This window comes from Puntigrus tetrazona, chromosome 11 (assembly GCF_018831695.1).
Source record: "Puntigrus tetrazona isolate hp1 chromosome 11, ASM1883169v1, whole genome shotgun sequence".
Lineage (NCBI taxonomy): Eukaryota > Metazoa > Chordata > Actinopteri > Cypriniformes > Cyprinidae > Puntigrus > Puntigrus tetrazona.
Genome location: NC_056709.1, coordinates 7415413 through 7436827, shown reverse-complemented (window position 1 = coordinate 7436827; position 21415 = coordinate 7415413). Strand labels below are relative to the sequence as shown.

Below are 21415 nucleotides of genomic sequence, written 5' to 3'. Positions count from 1 at the left end.
GTGTGATTTAATTATATTTAAATCATATTTAAATATAAATAAATAAATAAAACATATGTCAATTGGGAAATGTGGCCAGAGATGAGACATCGGAGGTATGCTGGATGCAAAGCTCCCTATTTGTATATTCCAAAGCCTGCCTTCCGATTGGCTGCTCTCTTTGACAGGCAGCGCTGGACACGCCCCCACGCTGCGCCTGGTAGTGTTGCATGTGCACAAGTGCGGGCAGGCAGTTTTGAAAGCAGTTCCTGATAGAGACTGCCGCTCCGATTCTACACTGGCAGAGAACGAGAGAGAGAGAGAGAGCGAGCGAGGGGAGAGGGGAGAGCGAGCGAGAGAGAGACAGAGGGGAGAGAGAGGGAGAGAGAGAGCTTTCTCCCCGTGCGCCGGGTCCACATTTGCACGATGGCATCAGATCCAGGGCTGCTGCCCCTCTTAGTGTGGACTATATCAATGCAGGTTCTGAGCTCCAGAGGAACGTCTAATAACGAAGGTGAGTGTGGATGCGCGGGCGCGCGCGCGCGCGTGTGTGTGTGTGTGAGCATTCATGATATGGATGGAATTGATGTTGCCTTGCTTTCAGGTGACAGGGTGATGCACGTAGGGAGACCGGGGCTCGGGGAAGTTGTCACAAGCCAACTATGTGATTTTGAGCGTAAAGTTAACCAAATGTGCTCCATCTAGCAAGGAGGTCTTGGATTGTGACAGTTTGCAATCTGCGCTTTAAAACGAAATTCATTTTTCGTCATATTCTCACAAATGCTGTAAAAACAACACAAACGCGCGTTAAAATAAAAGCCAGCTATAAAACAAACATAGATTTGAATTGTGCTTTTTAGGACCAGGCTATTTGTCATAAGTATCTTAATTGGGGCAGGTTGTCCTAAGTTGGTGAAAAATGTTGCAATAGTTTAATACACTCAAGTTTTGCACAATATGCATCGAATTCCACTGGTAAGGTAGATTTTCATCGTGACAATATGGTCTGCACGGTGTGACAACATGCCCCGCTATCACCAAAGGTGAATCTGTGTCCGGCAAAGTGCTTTTCGTGCGTAAAAACATTGACTGAATTGAATCAAAGCGTGACAACTAGCCCCGGTCTCTTTTTTTCCTAGCGATACTCGGCGATCAGGTATTCGTATGCATCGGCGCAAAAGCTAGGAAAACTTTATTCTGGTCCTTGCGAAGCGCGCGGTGGCGCGGAGGTGAGCCGTGTGTGGGCTCGAGCTGTTGCTGCGCCTGCTCGGGTCTGTCGTCGTGCCGGGCTCGTCGGGGCGATAACGTGCTCAAAGAGAGCGTTTCTGATCCTTGTTAGGGTTGCTGACAGAAGTCTGCCGTCGCGTCGCGCGCTACGCGTCATTCTCAATGGCAGTAACCTGGACTTTTGAGCGTTCAAATGCCCGAAAGAGCCTGTATATTAGATTGTGGGTTAATGATGCGCAGCGCATCATATCTAAGATTGGATCATCGCTTGAATTGTTCTCTTGCACGCGCACGCACACACACACACACACACACACACACACACACACACACAGTTGTGCGGTTGTTACCTCATTAACTAGTTTCTTTTAAAAATGAACAATCCCGTGTGTTTGTCTAGAGCTGAGGTTACTTCAGTAATTCATTATATTAACGAGCATCACAGTGTGCTAATCGAGCGTTACTCTCATTTTCTGGTTTCATACAGTTACTTTTTAAATGATTTAACAATGGCTTTACAGTCTGATGATGTCATCATGTTAATCTCGTGCGTAATTGTCGGTGTTTGTTCATAAAATGCGCATTTACCTTAACCTTATCAGCATACTGACAGTATCCATGTGTACATATTGACATTGATCTATTTAATGAATCTAATTTATCATAACATATATATATATATATATATATATATATATATATATATATATATATATATATATATATATATATATTCCAAGTAATATTTTGAATACATTAATATTAGCTTTTTATATTATATAAATATAATATATGTATATAATTACAAATATTACAAATATAATATATCCTATAAATTCTATGGAATTAATTTTCTGTGAACCTGTCTCTGAATCAGATTCATCTTCAAGTTTCATCAAACGAAACCAATTATTTTACTTAAAACAGATTATTTCTGCTTATTTCTATTAATTCTTATTATTTCTTTATTTGATTTCTTTACAAATGTACGTTTACATATTTATTTGGTTTATTATGAAATAAAATACATTATATATATATATATATATATATATATATATATATATATATATATATATATATATATATAAATATATCCAAAATATAGCATAATATAGCAAATATAGCCAAGTAATCTTACAAATCCTTATGTTCTATTCTATTCTATTCTATTCTATTCTATTCTATTCTATTTTTGTTTACTCAGATTCAGATTCATTAATAGCAGTATATATCTAAATTAGTTCAATTAATATATAAAGTGTTTTAGTTGTTGGTAATAATAATGTATTTAATGAATTTTATTTATTATGAAACATATTAAAAAATAAAATGCACTACAAATATATGAGTAATTCTATTCTATTCTATTCTATTCTATTCTATTCTATTCTATTCTATTCTATTCTATTCTGTAGAATATAATGAGAGATCTCAAAGTCTCAAAGAATCAGAAGCAGTTATACCTCTCCAGATATTTTGTTGTGATCAGAAAATACATCTTTTTTTTTCCAAACTAATAACTATGTTTTAAATATCCATCCACAGCCTCGCTGTCTACCATTATCAAAAACCCCAGGCTGCGGAATAATGCACTCGTCAGCGGTCAGTTTCTGTTTTATTCGTCGCATCGTATTTGTTTACTACGAGGACAGGAGAGCGTTTTGACCTCGTGACCTTATCCAGCCTGTGGATACGTGACTGTTTTCCCCTGTTTCCAGCCGTAGCATGTTTTTCGATCTCGGGGAGATGGGTTCGCGTGCGGCGGAGGCTGCAGCTTGACACGGATGTTCCGCTCAGACACACTAAGTGAACACACGGTTTGCGTGATATTTCTGCCTCTCCAGTCACTGTCACAAACGGTTCAATACAGCGTAAAGACCGCTGAGGTGAAAGAGAGCTAGAGAGGCGGGCTGAAAAACACTCCTGACGAGAGAATGGAGGAGAACGGGGGGCCGGCTGGCACGCAGGAAAATTCTCACAGACATGAATCCAACGCATAAAGGATATTTAATATCAAGGTTTTGGGTCTTTAAAGGAACTGGCTTCCAAAACGAACCCTCCTTGAGGAATCACCGTCGAAGTAGTCGCGTGACAACCAGCCCCGGTCTTCCCTGTGCAGCACAAAAACAAATAAACCTTTCAATTTCACCTTTAATTTAACACCCCGTGCTTTCAAAGAAATGTAAGTCTGAACGAGTCGCGGTGACAAAAGAAAACAAGGCGCCTATTTTGAGCTCTCAATTGATGAGACGCATGTTTGAAATTCAAAATAACTGTGTTGTTTAATGCTATGCTGCTCGGTGCATTACCGCTGATGTATTTGGTGTTTTGCCGAATTGTTCCATTAACCTGCACAAAAGTCCTTTGAAAATCCCTGTCGAGAAGCATTTTTGCCTGCCCTATAAAGCACTGTAGCCTTTGTGGAGTGCATAAAGCATCCAAGTGATTTTTCTCCGTCGTGATTGCTGTGCATATTCTTATTAAAGACCAATCGCTAAAACCCAATGCATGTTTTGTCATTATTTAAAAGGGCGTAAGAAAATATTGACATCGAATGCACCGAGAGGGATTATAAAAGAGTCATTTTACTTTTACTTTTTATTCCTTTTTGTTGTCATCCAATGAAAGATGCCTATAATAGATTTGAATCATTTTATAGTTTCAGCTTAGATCCGGGGGTTTGACTGATGAACCGACCGGTTTAAACTTATGTGGAAAGACATTAACGGAGTAAGATATACTCAATTAATTTCATGCTTCTGTTGATCGGACGAAAAATAACGGTTTGACAAAAACTTTCGTTAAGTGCCTTCTTGTCTGGAGTTTGGTTCTCCGCTGTGTAATTTTCTAGATTGGCCCTTAATCCAGAACATCATTGGAATACTTATCAGTGGATCTGTGCAATCCATATTAGAAACCAAATCAATTTTACTCAGACAGTTTCTCCGAGACCCTTTGCATGGTGATAAATGAATGAAATCTTATTTGAAGATTGACTTTTTCCCCCTACGTGATTGGCACCTTTCTGATTAGAAAAGATTAGCGTGAATGTTGTTTTGTCAAATATTCGTGCTCCGCTCCGCTCTGATGATTTTACAGCACACTCCGGTGTTCAACATCCACCTTTTCGGGTTTCTGGGGCTTTGCAGACGTAGGGAAACCTCAAGATCTGCATCGGAAACGCTTTAGTGTAGAATCTACTCTTAAATGCGTTAAAGAAAGTTTCATGAAATGGAATTATTGCTTCGTTCATCCGAGTCCATACCCTGAGACGATTAGAATCTTAATAAAAGATTATTTCAATATTATATGTTTAACTGTTTACTTTTTTCAGTGCACATGAGCTACTCTTTTTTTCTAACTCCTGCTCTAGAAAATAGTTGCATTTATTTTGGTTGGAACTGCGTCCAATCATATATTTAAGAGAACATTATCAGCAAACATAACAGATTCATTTACATTTTTCATTTTGCATGCATATACACAAATGCATATATAACAAGTAATTCAACATAAAGAGAAAAATAAAAATAAGTGCTCAAACGTCATTGAAATAGTTCTATCATGTTGTTTTAGCAGCATCGAGATACTATTATTATTCATATTAATATATTCAGTCTGTTCATATTTTCAAAATAGTAAAAAAAAGATATAAAGTAAAAATATAATCTATCGATAAATAACTGCTTCATGCTTCAGAGTTTGTAGAGCGATTAATTAGAAGATGAGCCGTGGTCATGCAATTATGAGCTCGAACCCAGAGAAAGTATGTTCTCGTAAAACGTATATGCCCTATAAATCATATTTTTTGCACGATTTTTGTAACAGGTAGGTTTAGGGGTGAGTGAGGTGTCATTTGTATGAATGAATGTGTTTTAATCACAGTGAGATCGGTGTAAAAAGTCCACACTCTACATTCTGATTGGTAATGATCTGTAATTTCACGACACTGTGATTATCTTTACGCCTGCTAGAGGTCGCTTACCTTTAAAACGTGCAAGTCTTACTTAGGTTGTTTTTCGTAGGACGACAGGCTCGTGTATACATTAATGTGGATCAAAACCTTTCATCAAAGTTGTCCTAAAACCAAAACAATACCTGTTCTTGTCTTAGAACAACTTTGAACAAAAACTAAAAAAAAAAAAAAAAAAAAAAAAATATATATATATATATATATATATATATATATATATATATATATATATATATATATATATATATATATATATTTTTTTTAGTTATATAATAACATTGAATATATTATAGTTGGCTAAATATCATATTTCAGAAGTTATAGTCATGTTTTTTTATTGTAATAAAACTAATTTGACAATTTTGTAGAACAAAAAAAACCCCAAATAGTGTACAGTGTATTAGTTGCACTCAGTTGTAGTTGCACTTAGATTTAAGTATGATTGACTTAAGCGAAAAGCCTTCAAGTGCGGCAAACAAAACTGCTGATTTCCCAGAATTCAACAGAGCATTCTGCTTTATATTTTGTACTTGTGCGGCATGCGATCTAAATTCTACACGCTTGCATTTCTGCATGTAAGTTACATCAAAGCTTCCATTCCTTTAAAAGAAGGAAGAAAAGCCACTGTTGAAGTGTGACAGTGGAAAAAAAAGAAGATCCCAAAGCAAATCCTTATCTTCCCACGAAGGAAACAATAATTCCTGAACAAGACTGTCAAATCCCTTTGGTCTCTTTATATCCACGCGGGAGGCCGAGGAAAGAGACGGCAGTCCTGCTCTGTAATTGGGGTCTCAGCATCACAGGGTTCATGCACGATTTCAGGTGGGTTACGCACAATTTCCCCGATGCGTCCTGCTGTTTTGAGGCCTTCGCTTTTGCAGGACGCGTTCGCTCTGATCTGTTTAGCGTTTTTTCACAGAGCATCTTGCGTTGATAAAATGACAGGAATGCAGCGTGTGAGACGCATTATGATTTCTTACATGTCCGTCCTCGGCGTCGAGACGGAAAAACCTGCGTGTGGCTCTCTCCGTCTTGGGACTCTGATATCGATTGCGGGCCGTTTGTGACTTTGATAAGTGGGAATTCGGCAATGGGTGAGAGACACCGGGCTTTTCATGGGAGGCTGTAGTGCCTCAGCGTCTGACTGATAACACAAAAGGCTGTGGGTTCAGTTCCCAGAGGAGCACAAGAGGGACACTGAGATCCTGTACAGATTTTCACTGCGTATCTTTTTCTTGCTCAGCCTTGGTTTTGGTTGCTGCTGCACCAAAGTTTGGGGACAGGCATTTTAAAGCAGTGAATTGTAATTGTAAAAAAAAAAGTATTTCAAGTATCGTGGCTTGTAAAAGAAAAAAATATCTCAATTGTTTTAACTTTAATAATACTTCTCAACTGTTTTAACTTGATGATTCTTGAACAGCAAATCAGAATATTAGAATGATTTCTGAAGGATCATGTGACACTGAAGAGTAATGATGCTAAAAAATTATTTTATTTTAACAATATATTACAATAGAAAACCATTATTTTATGCTTTAATATCATTTTAAAAAAATACTGCTTTGACTGTATTTTGATCATATCCTTGGTTAGAATATATTTAATGTTATATATGTATATATATATATATATATATATATATATATATATAGATTATTCCTGATTTATTGATTTGTCATTTCTACCTCACCATCAGTATTACTTTTTGTGGAGAGTTTTTCCCGATTCCTCATGAAAATACATTTTAACACGAGATATAAAAAGAGACATATTATAGAATTGAGCAAAAGAAAATAAATGCATAAAAAAATAAAGCTATATTTATATGTACCAAAGGGACACCGTCATGTTATTATTTTACAAATTTGCGCACATCTATTATCATTTGTTATTATTAATATTTTTAATACAATAAGTCATAAAACTACGACAAACATGAAGTTAAGGAAATTATAAAGATTCTCATGATGTTTTATAGATTGCCTTTTATTCTGTACACTTTCTCATTGTCCATCGTGCTACAGGATTCTGGGATGCTTTTTAGTCAACACTTTTTATTTTAAAGGTAATTATGCAGCTGGTTGCCGGGAACTCACTGTATGTTTACATTTATCAAATTTATTGGCAGCAATTTGTTCAAATATAAATGAACATTAAACAAACAAATCTTTATCTTTACAGCCTCATGCAATGCGTTCTGGAAATCAGACATTTTCTCCTTTTCCAAGAAACCCTGTGGTTGTTATCTTATTTATTTTTTCCTGAAATATTTAAAAAATATATATTTATGTTTGTGCAAATTGTTGCCAGTAAATAACACACATTTAAATTTACAGTAAGTTACTGGCAACCAGCTTCCAGTAATACCGTAATTTCTACAGGCAGCTTTTTCTTCAATATTCACCCCGGCCTTTTCGCTTTACATTTATAACGATTAGGCAGTTTACGCTTATCCACAACATTTGTGAAGACCAGCTTTTAAGCATAGTTTAATTTCACAAGTAACCGAAGTGTAACTCAACCCCTGGCTGGTAATGTATGTTAGTTCTCTTTATGTGACTTGTACGTATGTTACTGTATATTGTGTATTGTACAGTACATACTGACTTAAAGTTCACCATCCATTCAGGATCTTGCTTTTGCTGAAACGTTTGTCTAAGGCTCAATGTTATCTGTGCCCCGTCAAACAATAGAGCATCTTTATCAGACTGTCTGGGTTTGCAGTTGCTGAACTTGTGCTACAAGGATTTCCAGATCAATACGGCGCTCGTGTTTAGCAGCAGCCAGGGCTCCAGTTCGCCAAACAACGAGACGACTCCAGTTCGTAGACTCGATTCACAGAAACAAGTTGCTGATTGTGATTTTGCATTCGTCCCCGACCCTGTAATGAAATGAGGTCCGTCAGATTTTGTACAAGCCCGAAAGAGACCAACATGCCTGACGGGAGAAAGAAAGAGCCCACTTTGCTGCTGTTTTTTAGCAGGAAGGGAAGGCGATAGAGCGCGTGAGAACGAAAAGGAGATAGATGGCGTTTCGGCGCGGTGGAAAATGGAGTGGCCCACAGCAGACATAAACGAATGCCCGTGTTGAACTTTATGGCAGTGCTTGTGCCGTGACAATCTACGGCCCCCAGCCGGAGGGCCCGTTTCTGTCACGCTGACCAGATGCACCTCGGCCTCTCCGCGTGATGGAGAGCCCAAACTCCTCGGAGTGCCTGTGCCGCAGGAGCCCTCAAACAGCGATTCTTCACCCTGCAGAGACGCTTCCTCGAACGAGAGATCAGCCCGCTCTTCGATGAAGGAACTAATCTGGTTTGAAGTAATTGGATTAGTTTGAGTCCCAAACATTTATTAAACCGACAGTCGCCATTAATTGTGCCAAACCAGGATTAGGCTTTATCTGAGCAGACACCTTTTAAAGTTTTGTGGGGTTTTTTTGGCCAGAATCTCATTGTTACACGTTTTTATTTTGATTTTAGTTTTAATTATTGCTTGAAGAATGCATTTCGTGTGATGTACAGTGTAGAGTTTACAGAATGTGCAGTGACTTACAAATAACACGAATGCAGTATTAGTGCACGTGTTTTATTTTGTTTGTTGCGTTACATTTATTGTACGATCAAGGTTTTATGCAAGAAAAGTCAGAGAGAGAAAAAACAAGACAATAACGCACACACATATACAGTATATGAAGAATCTGTTTGCAAAAATGTTTTTTTGATTGTGCATTTCATTGTTTAAAAAGCAGCTACATAAAATATTACTATTATTGTTAAAATATTATTGTTATATATACGAGCTCATGATAGTGTTAAAATTGGTATGTCACAAACACCACACAGACAAACATATATAATATATATATATATATATATATATATATATATATATATATATATATATATATATATATATATATATATATATATATATACAAAGAGAGAGAGAAAGTAAAATAGATAAAGATAAATACAAAGTATATAGAAAATAGTATGACCTCAAGAAAACAATGGTGAATAAAATGTTGCTGATTGTTGTTTAAAATGATAATATTCTGTAACTTTTTCTTTTTGACATTTACAATGTTGACATTATCTTATATTTTAATTCCAAAAGTGTATCATACCACGAGAGATCAACATGAATACAAATATTTAACTTCTAAAAACTAATTTCTAAGCAAATTTTTCTTTTCTTTTCATCATCTCTGACGCATCTATACAGATTTGCAGATGCACAAAATGAGATTTGAGTATAAATGCGGATTTATTGTGACATCGGGACCCAGTTAGTCTTTTTTGGGGGGCTCTTCAGGTGCTCTCTGCTGTCTGAGATTGAATTGGGGAATATTTTCAGTCGGGAAGATTGGTCTGTGTTCCACCTCGCTCCGCGTCACGACGCCAAACAGTGTGATGCAGCGTTCCTGAAACTCTCTCTGATCCTCGGTGATGGATTTCTCCCTCTCTTTTCACGGTGGAAATGTATTTTAAACCTCATAATCTGCACATAAATCAAAGGTTTAACCTAATTCAGCGATGGGGTGAACGCGGTGGAAGTCTACGGTGAGACCTCCGCAACCGACGCTCTGCGCTCCGCAATATCGACGCCTCGCGCGTTCATCACGTTAAAAAGTGACGAATAAATTCATCATTTAAGGCGAGCGCAGATGCTACAGAAGGTAGAAAAATTAATAAAGATTATTTGAAGGAGAGAAGAGCCGCAAACGGAGCTCATTCTGAGGGAAAAGATTTATTTAATATCTCTTTCAACCCGTTGCATCAGCACACAACAAGTTTTTTAGGCTGCGGCCCAGATTATTGGAGAAATTATGTAGCTTGTGCTCTAAAGGTTTAATAGAGGTCTGAGTGAGGCTCGAGATTTCTCACGTTAAATCATCTGTTTTCGGAAACCACGCGTTTTTTCCGAGGCCTTACACTTACGGAAAATCAAGTTATAGTTCGGTGATGAAGGAAACAATGTCTTCTTGCCGAGCGCGTGTCGTTTATTTTTAGACGTTTTATTATTACGTCGTAATGTCATATCGGTGGTTTCGAAATCCATTGGCCATTTTCAGTCGAGCGTGTCTTGTCATTTCACACACAGACGTGTCGCTCTATCAGCGAGCGATCATTTAGTATCTGCTCTATTGTACTGGACTTATTTCCATTAAATGCTATCAGAGTGTATAGATTCACCTCAGTGCTTCCGATGAATGGCAGCCCGGCGCTAAAGCCTTTTACATGGATTAAAATATGTCTATCTGTGACTGTCAAAAAAGACTTATCGCTGTTCATCTGAGAAAGACTCGTGTCGCGACTTATCCTGACGTAATGCTATATGAGAACGCATCGCTGTGAAGGATTTACTGATTTAGTCAAATTATTTTGTCTGAGGTGTTGAATGCGAACCCGAATCGGGCTTGTGTTTGGAAGTTTGGAGTTTGAAGACATTTATGAGCGGTGAGACGCCACAGGCCCGTGAAAGAGCGTAAAGATGATCTTTCTGTGACTTTGAGGCGTATCTTTTAGAAACAGAAGCTATAACCGAACTCTCCCTCATAGTTTTACCGTTTTTGAATCCATTCAGGCGATCTCCTGGTCATTGGATCACTGAAACCATATAGATCAGTAGCGTTACGTTCAAAAATGACCAAAGAGTTTCAATATTTTTCCTATTTAAAACTTGACTCTTCTGGAATGAGGGTATAGTTCCTAGTCATATCAGCCTAGATCTGGTCTTGTTACACGATGCAACTACAGAAGAGTGCCGCTTTTAAATTAAACTGTAGTTGTTTTCACAAGTCAAGCACATGTGTAACGGAAGTGTGATTTATTTATATAATACAGTATAAAGCTGATGAAACTGTAAAAAGTTGGTACTGTGATATTTCCATAAAATCGAAGACTTGACTTTATCCTCAGTTTGTGATTTTTGCTGCTTGTTGTTCTGTTACTTGAAGCCATTTTATTTTATTTACATGTAAAAAGCTTTTTTCTGTCTTTTATCATTTATTTGGTTTTGTTTCATTTGTAATTTTAATTTAAATAAAAAAAGGTCTTCTAGTTTTTTATCACAAGAACCTCTATTTATTTCTATCTTCCATAGTTACCGTTTTAATTTATTTTACATTTACTAAGATTGTATTTTTTATTTTTTTTTATTTTAAGATATTTATTTCAAAATTTAACTATGTTTTTATTGGTTATATGTTATAATGCTACAGTAAAAAAAAAACCCCTGTGAATTCCATGCATTAACTTTTCAGATTGGACGTTTTTTCTTTGAAATGACTGTTTCTTCTTAGTTAGTCTCAGAGCTATGGTGTTTAGTGCTTGTGTAAATGACACTGAGCACCTTCTATATATATATTAATGTGTGAAAGCTGCTTGTGATGGGCTTTGGTTCATCATGTGACTTTCTCATCATCACCTGCGTTTGGTTATCAGTGTATTTTAAAGGTACAAAACGTTTCAGTACGCCAGTAGGTTGGTATATGAGCAACATGTCAGTTACGGTATTTAACTGTCAATTTAATTTACAACCCTAAAACCGAAAATGTTGCTGCCATGTTTTTTATGGTAGAATTTTATAGAAGATAAAATAAATAGAGGTTCTTCAGAGTAAAATTATAGAATAACGATAGCATCATTTTTTACTGCCATTGTTATAGAAATGTGTAGTATAAATAGTATGCTGAATAAAAATGAAAAATGAAAAAATTGGCGTGTTTATGCTATGCGGTGGGTAGGGTTTTAGGGGTATCATATGCTAAAACTGCATTATATGCATGCCAATAATTTATTATCACATGCATCTTTCATCTGTAGATTATATACACTCCAAAAATGTGGAATTTAGACTATACATATATACTAAAATAATTGTTTTCCATAAAAATACCACAAGTTCTAATTTTTATTTGGCGTACTATTTATACCCGTTTTCATGAGACCGTGCTCGTCTGTACCATTAAAACCCCTTTAAACCACAGTGAACATTAATCCCCAGCTCATCACCGCTACTAACTAACTGGAGTGATACCGACTGAACTGTGCTCCACATAATAGCTCTGCTGTGCTTTACCTCGTCCCAAAATAGCTTTGCAGGTCTTTCCGTCCCTCCAGCAAACAAGTGCGCAAACACTCCTCAGGGACCGTCCGGTTTTGACGCCGCACGGCCGTTTGTGGCACCGTGTCCTCCGGGGAGAGCGACGGAGCCTGCGCTAGTGCATCTTCAGGTCTGCCTTCACCTCAGGCCGAGGAGAACACGAAGAACATGCTGGCATAAACCGATCCGTCAGATTAATTGAAGTGTGAGGAGAACAGACTGACTTGTGTCGTACAGCGGGGGAATTTATCTCAGTTTCTGAACACAATCAACAATTCATCACAGTTCACCGAAGTAGCGCTGCGACTAAAACCTGACAAATAGCAGCGCTCTAATGACCGCTTCCTCAATGGTTTTCGGCTGAGGGCCTCTTCGGGAAAGATCACGAAACGGGTTCTCGGCGATTTCTCGGCTTCAGATGATTCGCAGAAAGCGGCGCTGCTTTAAATGCGCGCGCGTCGCGTCGCTCGCAGACTCCCCGCAGCAGGCCTGCGTCAAGTGCGAGGGTGTTTAGACGTCCTACCTTTGTTGTTTTCCTTCTGAAGTGTTGAAAGGATGTGTCATTTCAAACGGAGCGAGATGGCCAGTTTTCCGGCTGAGAAACAAAAGCGCTGGCACATAGTCGCTGTGTGAAATTCGAAGTCAACTTAATTATAATGGAAAACAATATTTGTCAGATCGGCTTCCTGGTGCTAACGTGAAATTTGCCTTAATCATCATGCTGAGAGGATAGATGAAAGCAGCGGCCCGCTTAAGATGGGTACGTCCGTTTAGTTCGGGTACAAATCGGGTTTTTCTCCAGCTTCTGAATGCTTACTTTAGGCTATTTGATATTTCATCCCTGATTGATAATTAGATACCCGATGAACGGTTTATATTTTTATGATCTTTAGTGTTTTATTCATGGAGAAATATGTACCGTTTTATTTTTATGCTTTTATTTTATTGATCAGCTGAACCAGTTTGGTAAGTAGTCAGGGTTTCCTGAACACCGTAAACAAACAAACAAACAAACAAACAGAACTTACATTTAGTTGTTGTCTTAAATTTGTAAGTGTAGTAAACTTGGTTGTAGTCATTTCAACTCAAATTACACTGAAAAATTAATTAATTAATTAATTAGTTAATTTAATTTAATGTAAAATAAAAAGCTGATCATTCACTGTTTAGGCTACAGTGAATTTTTACTTCAATACTTGGTTTCTTCATTTTCATTTTTTTTGTTTAGTTTTTTAAAGGAATGTTTTATTAATTTAATTAATTTATTATTATTATTATTATTTTTTTTTTTATTATTATTTTTTTACTTTTTTTTTTTTAACTTTTTATACTTGGAAAATCTGTTACATTCCTAATAAGGATTTTGTATTTATATATACACAATAAACACACACACATATATTATGCAAAACCTTTTGGATATATGATTAATCACGATTAATCGTTTGACAGCTGTAATTTTAATTCGTCTCTTATTGTTGTTATTTGTTCTATTTGCGAACACTTGAATATTGTATTTTATCTGTGATGTTTCCTGCGAAACATATCTCAATTCATTAAATATCGCAAATGTATTAACTTTTTATAGTGAATTCGATTTTGCCGTGGCGCTAAAATATGTATTCTTCCTTTGTTTTCTATGGTACTAAAATTTATATTTTGAAAAATGACATTTCCCCAGCGTTAGTACATCATGACAAACCATAACAGTGTAGTCCTGAGAATGAATTTTATTTATAGGGAATTGATTAGAAGCGGGATGCGGTTTTAAATAACTAAGCTCAGATAAAAGTGACCATTGTTTTTGTGAACACGGCCAATTAGAAAGGAAGAAATAATGATATTTTTCACACGTTATCCCCAAGAAGGGCTAAAACTACATCTTTGTTTGTTTGTGAGGACTTTGCTGTTACATGTGTTCCTTTCATAGAGTAGAAGAGCAAAGGAGGAAGATACAGATCAGTGATTTGACTGATCAGAACGAAATCAATCAGCTGTGGAATTACAGCCATATGGACGTCCTGCCTATCAAAAGTCATCTGAAAACCTTCATCGGTACGGCAAAACTACATCTGTTGATGTTGCTCCATCTGGAACAGACGCAGAAGGAACAGATAGTTGTTTCGAAATTTTGCTCATCTTATTTATCCGCCTTTTTATTTGAAGAAAGAACGGACTGAAATTTACCAGATACTTCTAAATAACTTGAGTCATGAGTTATGTATCAAAGTTTAATGTCGAGCATTAAACTTTGTTCAAATCCCTAACCTTAAACGATAATATTAGCGATTAGCACACATTAATAAACGCACTGCCCTACTCTGAGCATTTGAAAATGTGCTTCGGGTAATGAAATATTCAAAAGAAAACAAACTAACGCAGGTATGCGTTGTAGAATCCTCCTCCGTTTGCATTATTCACACCTCTGTTCATTAAAAATACATTCCATACTAATGATAAACATAACGTTCCTGTTCCCATCAGGACGGCATGCTGTACATATTCCTGACTCATTAGAAAAAGCTTTACATTTCGCTCCCAAAGTGCATTGTGCTCGGTCGTTCTGAGACTGCGGCGGTGCATTTTTTGAACTCGGCAAGACGAATGCTTCACCCTGTGTCGTGTTAGACACCGTAATTTCTCTGTCAGTGACCCCGAGCGTTCGCCTCTCCATCAATCCTCAGGTCTGATAGACGCTTCCGCCTGAAAAGCCAGAAGAAGCGAAAATTGAGAACAGTTTTCGGAGTGTAAAAGGAAAAAGATGGAAAAGTTAACCGCTGCCTGCGGGACGTCTCCGTTTGCGAATGACCACAACTGTAAACTTATTTCACAACAGGTCTGTGACTTTTCTGCTTTTGATGGATAGACTCTTTAAAATTATATTTTCTGAGGGGGCAAAAGATTAAAAATTGTTTTAAAGAGTGGACCCCTAATTCCCCCGGAGAGATGCTTTTGTTGAGGAAAGGCATTTGTCACCGCTGACAGGCATCTCCATGTGTAATTGTCACAAGGGCTTTCTGAAATTGGCTGTGGTAAACAGCAGGACATTGATATTAGTATTGGCGAAGCTATCAGGGTGGTCTAAAATACCTGCAGAAATACCTTTACCCAGATATGCATTGTGATAAATCTGTCAGTATGAGGAAAACGACCTCTGATTGGCTGATTGCGCCACAAAAACACGAATGTGAACGGCACTTTTCGCCCTCTTTCGCTTTGCCTGGACTGAGAAAGTCTGCTGGATGACACGTAACGCATAAAATATTATACTAAACTGAATATTAAACAAAAATTCTCTTTAGATATGAAGTGTGCATGTTCTGCATCTCTCTGTGTGAATGATCGGCGTGGTTTATGAAAGTCATTTCATGAGCATTTTACCATTTCAATAGAGAAAAATCATAACATTTATACACAGCCAGAATAAAACTTCACTCATTTGACGTTTGTCAAGGCCTATCCAATGGGACCAATATACAGATACATTAAATACAGTTATTTTTTATAACAGAATAAAAATGTCCTTTCATTAGCATTCTACTGTTTAATATGAGAAAACTACCAACATATCACATACATGCAAGTTTTTCATGGCAACCTGTCAAAATAAAAGTTTGGTTTAGTGAGAAGAAACTGTGTCAGAAATATATTAGTATATGTCTCAGTGTAACAGCAATGCACTGCTACTACTTTTTAATTTTCACAGTAAACCTTCGTTGTGCAGCACTTAGTTTGCTAAAAAAAATGCAAGGGTTTAATTTTCGTTTGATTAGGGTAAATAAAATAGTTTTATGTCTTCATCTGATTACCAGAAAAAACATTTTATAGGGCCCTTTTATTTTAAAAAAATTGTATACAAAAAATAAATAAATAAAAGTTTAAAATACAGGCACGCTCTTTATTTCTTTCTATTAATTCACCACACTGAAACAGAGTTGTAAACTATTATTTTTTTTCGGCGCTGTCCTCGGAAAATCACTCATAACGGTTAGAATAGTACGGCAAATACAGCACTTTCCTCAAACATTCAAACTAATCTTTTTTTTTTTTTTTTTTTGTGAATATGAGACTGAGCTAAGATTGATCTGAAGAACGAATGCTGGATCAGATACAGATAATCACCCACTCATATGAACTACATCGCATGCATGCATTAAAATAACTGCCTGCTATCTTTGACCATTAATATTAATTAACACATATTAATGGCGTTTTATATACATTTCGTAGTCGGATTCCTTTTTTTGAACATTATCGATCATCGTATTTTAATTACAAAGTCATGTTAGACAGACCAAGTGGTTAGGTGATTCTAGCACTATGTTGTGTAGTCATACATTTTTTTTTATTTTTTTGTATTGTCCCTTATCAATGCAATGCCATCACAAAATGACAAGGATTTATGGCGATCTCGTCCCACTTTATAAATCCCATTTTGTCTATAATACTTCGGAGGTGACTCCATATATATTTATAGAGTTTGCATTACGAACCAGCTTGCTGAAAAAAAACACAGATTCACAAAATTCGAACGGGAGTGTGTTTGATTGCTATGTTAGATTGCTTGGCCGTAAAGCTGCATGTGCATAAAGCGGACTGACAAAAAAAAAGCAAGGTTTTGTCATGCTATACTGCAACACGCACACATATATACAGGAACTTGTCACCCTCGGTGCTAGTCTGTGACAAAAAGCCCCGGAACGTAGTTAACTTGCACGGTGTCATTGCCAGTGCACTTCCAGCGTATGAAACATGTTGACATGCAGATGCTAGAGCTTCTGTCCTGTAGTGTGCACTTGGCATCGCTATTTTGAAAGCAGCTGTGCTACTGTCACACTACAGATAAGTGTTAAGTTACTAGCGGCGCTGCTTTTAGTTAGCACCGGTTTCTAGGAAGGAGCCAGAGAGCGAGAGGGAAGGAAACCAAGAAGGAGAGAGTGAGAGAGGCCATCTGTTCCTACTTTCTGACCCGGTGCTCTCATCAGAAAGAGCCTCTCCAAATTAGAAGTCCAATCACAAGTGCAGTAATACTGCTGATTACAGCCTGCGAGCGGAGGACAGACAGGGAGAGATCAGATAGAGCTAAAATAAGTAGAAAAATAACCGAAGCGATGACATTTAGAAGAAACTTAAGAAGAAAAAATGCACAGAAATCCTGTTAATGAACAGAATACGGAAGGTTCCTAAGAGGAATGCAGTGCTTTTATGTGAAAAACACAGGAAGGAGAGCTCACCCGGGGACTGATGTGCACAGGTGATTCTTCTGTGAGCATCGACGATGCATGCTCATGCATTCAGTTCCTTTTGTAAAGGCAGAGAAAATGATAAATGGGGAAAGTTCACCTAAAAATGAGCTCATTTACTCATTTACTCCCCCTCATGTCAGTCCAAACCTGTATGACTTTCTAGTATGTCAGCAAAAACAATACAGGTCATATTGACTTCTGTAGTACTTTTAATTAATTTATTTTTAACGCCAATGGGTACTTAATCTATTTGTTTTCTAGTTTTCTTCAACATATTTCATAATGATTGTGTGTGCGTGCGTGTGTGTGTGTATGCAAGTTTTGCCAACTTGCCCCCCTGAACAATTCTAGCTTTCAGATTTTTAACACCGCTCAGAACCGAATGTGAAACGAAATGAACGTATGACATTAAGGGATTTCAAAATATATTTACATTTACATTTATTGATTTATTAGATTTAGACTTACAAATGAGCACAACAGAAGCAATCGAACCAACAAAAGTTATTTTTATGTATTTTAATGTCTTCAAATATTTAATTTCATATAAAATATAATACATTCATTTAATTTTCTAAATAAATAAATATAAAACATATTTATATATATATATATTTTGGCATTTTATATACATTTTTGTATTTATGAAAAATGTAGAAGTTTATATATATATATATATATATATATATATATATATATATATATATATATATATATATATACACACACACACACACACACACACACACACACACACACATATATATATATATATATATATATATGTATATATAAGATATATATAAATACATAATTTGTGAATGTATTTTTATAAGCTTAAGTTATCAAGCATCAACTTGCTGACTTTGAGTATTTGAGTATTGCTTGGCTCATAACAATTTCGAAGCTTCATGGTTTTTTAAACTATAGCCGTTTTTTCTCAAATACGGATCAATCCGTTACGCGTGTTTCACTGCATAACGACAGACCCAGCGGTAGTCAGATCCCTGGTCTGTGGAAATGTCTCTTGACGGCTGTCTGGATGCATTCGATGACATATTCCCGTTGTCAAGCAGTTGTGCTGTATTGTGAAAGCTTAACATTAAACCTAAAAAAAACAGCTCTCGGTTCAACCCGAACCCGATCGCAGTGATAACCGAATCGTGACCTCCGCGACATTGTCCACAAAATAGATCCTCGTGTTTCAACCACGTATAGGCATAATGAGTGCAATGTGAAGGTAACGGCAAGCTTGATTTGTTGTTTTGTGGCACCTATGGGACGCCGAAGCCGGTTTGCGTTATCTGTTACCCGCTACCCGACACGCGTCTATGTGGCAGCTGGCATTTTTCCAAATCGAAGGTGACTCCTTGTTTACCCATTTCCAACTAGACGGGCGCGCTGCATGTAAAGCGGCATTCAGGGTCTCTGGGCTTATGGGGGGGTAGAACGGGGTCAGGTGGTAGGCTCGCTCCGGCTCCGGCTCCTCCTCGAGCGCAGATGGGCGCATCTGTCGCAGCTTCACCGCTCCGAGTGCGGCGCCGCCAGCTCAGGGCCAGACGCACAGCACCTCCCGCGTTTCCCAGATGGATGGGAGCAGGAAAACACAGTTGACCGTGTTGATCCGTGAGAGAAATCTAGCACGATTTGGCCCTCGGCTGCAGTCGGCGGAAAAAAAAATGCTTGTTTTGCCGTGACCTTGGTTCGTACCGAAAAACAGGCTATAGGTGTCTGGTTATCAATAAAGCCGCGGGACGGCCCGCTGCATATGCCAATGATACGCCTTTACATGCTTCATCATGCTACGTTTGGGCCTCTGTATCATCCACGCTGCAAGAAATCATTGTCTTAATTGATATTTTGTCTTATTGAATTTTTTTTTTTTTTATTGTAGTCAATTTTATTTAAACCAAAACGAGACAAACCTATTTAGGAAAAACTATACCCCATTGAATCTCACCGTGAAGTGACGTTTTAGTGCACTTCCTGCTAATATGTAAAATAAATGAATTAAATGCGTGCAGTTTCAAATGATTAGTGCAAACTGTCACACGTTTGTGCTTTGAGGAGATGATAACTGCATTAAAACGCCAAAATGAAAGGCTAGTAAAGTGTGTTAACGTAAAGATTTTTGGTACACGTTATCTTTAGGGTGTCTAGTTTTAATATATGCATACGCCAATATTTATTTTTGTTGATTGTGGTCATAGAATGAGTAGACGTGTTGAACAGTGGGATAACAGTGAATTTTAAGCATACAATATAAATCCATTTGCAGTTGCTAAAAAAAATGTTGATATGACAAAATATTGCACTGAATTAAAAATTCAAATATTACTAAAAAATTACAATATTGATGGTGTAATACTGGTAGCATTAATATAAAATGTTTATATAAAATAAACAATAAAGCAAAAAAAACTATATGCATTTTTAGCTGCTCAAGTCATTTTTATAAAATTGCTTATCACAGTTAAATGGAACAACAAAGTAAAAAAATAAGTAATCAGTGTGAATGAGTATCAAAATGAACTCAGATGAGCATCATTTTAATATAATTGGATGCGTTTCCAGACAATCTAGTTCCAGTAATCATGATGAAAGGTGTAACGTGTTTTATGTTCAATTCACAGTGAATCTCCTGGACACAACCAAAACGTCAGGAGACTGGGGCTGGCTCACATATCCTTCACACGGGGTAAGGAACACGTGCTTCTTTATTACCGTTTGTGTGTTTTTTCACTTTGAATGAACTCGCTCTTTCACCTCGAGCTGAATCCCGAATCGGCTTCCTTAATCATTTTCATTTTCGTTTGTTTGCCTTCGCCCATTTTTCTCTGACACAAAACCTGCGCTCTGTTGCGCGGTTTGCAAGTGTTTGTCCGATGAGTAGGGATGTTATGAGAGCTGTCTTGTTGGCAGTGTTAGAGCCGGTGGCACCGAAATGACATAAAGTAGCTTTTAAGTCAGCACGAAATCAAAAATGACCCGTTTACGTTCTCGGTTCACATTACTGGCCTTATTGTGAACAGCTGGTGCGTATTATTACTAAGAAGAAGAATAAATACCCATTTCAAAAGTCCTTGTAACTGTTCATCAAAATCGATAATTTGATTCACCTGTGAAACGGGTTAAATTGGGCCAGATTGTGTTTATTAATATGTGTACGTGCATAAAAAATATGTATAAAAATATTTTTCAGTTCAGTTTTTTTTTTTGTGTGTGTTTTACAATTTCAGATATATTTTATATTTAATTATTATTTTTTTATATATGTATTTTTTATGTGTATATTTATGTGTGTATCTTTCATTTGAACTCTCTTAAAATAGTGTTTTTATATTAAAAACATTATATTTTATATTAAAGTTTTGAGTCTGTACTTTTTTGCTGGAAAAAAAAATTTGTTTTTTTTTCTTCAAAGGATAGACAGTATAAGATTGAATTTAGTTTCTTGTTTTGTTTATTTTCATTTAATCGTATTTAATCTAATTTAATTTCATTATAATGTTAAAAATAAACACTAATACATTTCTAGTAATAAAAAAAAATACTAATAAATCCCTCCCCAAGAAAATCCATTTATCCATAAATAAATATATAAATATATTTACGGACACACACATTTCCATAGATTTTTTAGCTTTAAATTTTTTTTTAGGTATTTGTCATATTAGGAAAGTAAAAGTATTTGCCAAAAACGTATCATATCGTGTTGACTGCGTATGTTAATTTTCCAAAAGGTTTGAAAGGTTTTTAGAATATTGTATATTTTAACATGAAATATATTCAAGACTCATTCCATATGCCAATAAAAAAACACCTGATTGCTGCCATATGCTTTGTTCTCACACACATGCACTTACACACACACACACACA

At 36.7% G+C, this 21415-nt stretch overlaps 1 protein-coding gene across 5 annotated transcripts in view; it reads left to right on the top strand.

Moving 5' to 3' along the window:
• Positions 1–356: 356 nt before the first annotated feature.
• Positions 357–21415, top strand: part of LOC122354401 (ephrin type-A receptor 8-like) — a 68100-nt gene continuing 47041 nt past the window's right edge. For all 5 annotated transcript variants that reach the window (XR_006252106.1, XR_006252105.1, XM_043252562.1 and 2 more), the window contains exons 1-2: positions 357–493; positions 20168–20232. Coding sequence is in view for 3 of the 5 variants with exons in the window: in XM_043252562.1 (XP_043108497.1) it covers positions 406–493; positions 20168–20232 (153 nt within the window). In the remaining 2 variants the exon portion in view is untranslated. The remainder of the gene's footprint in view (positions 494–20167; positions 20233–21415) is intronic.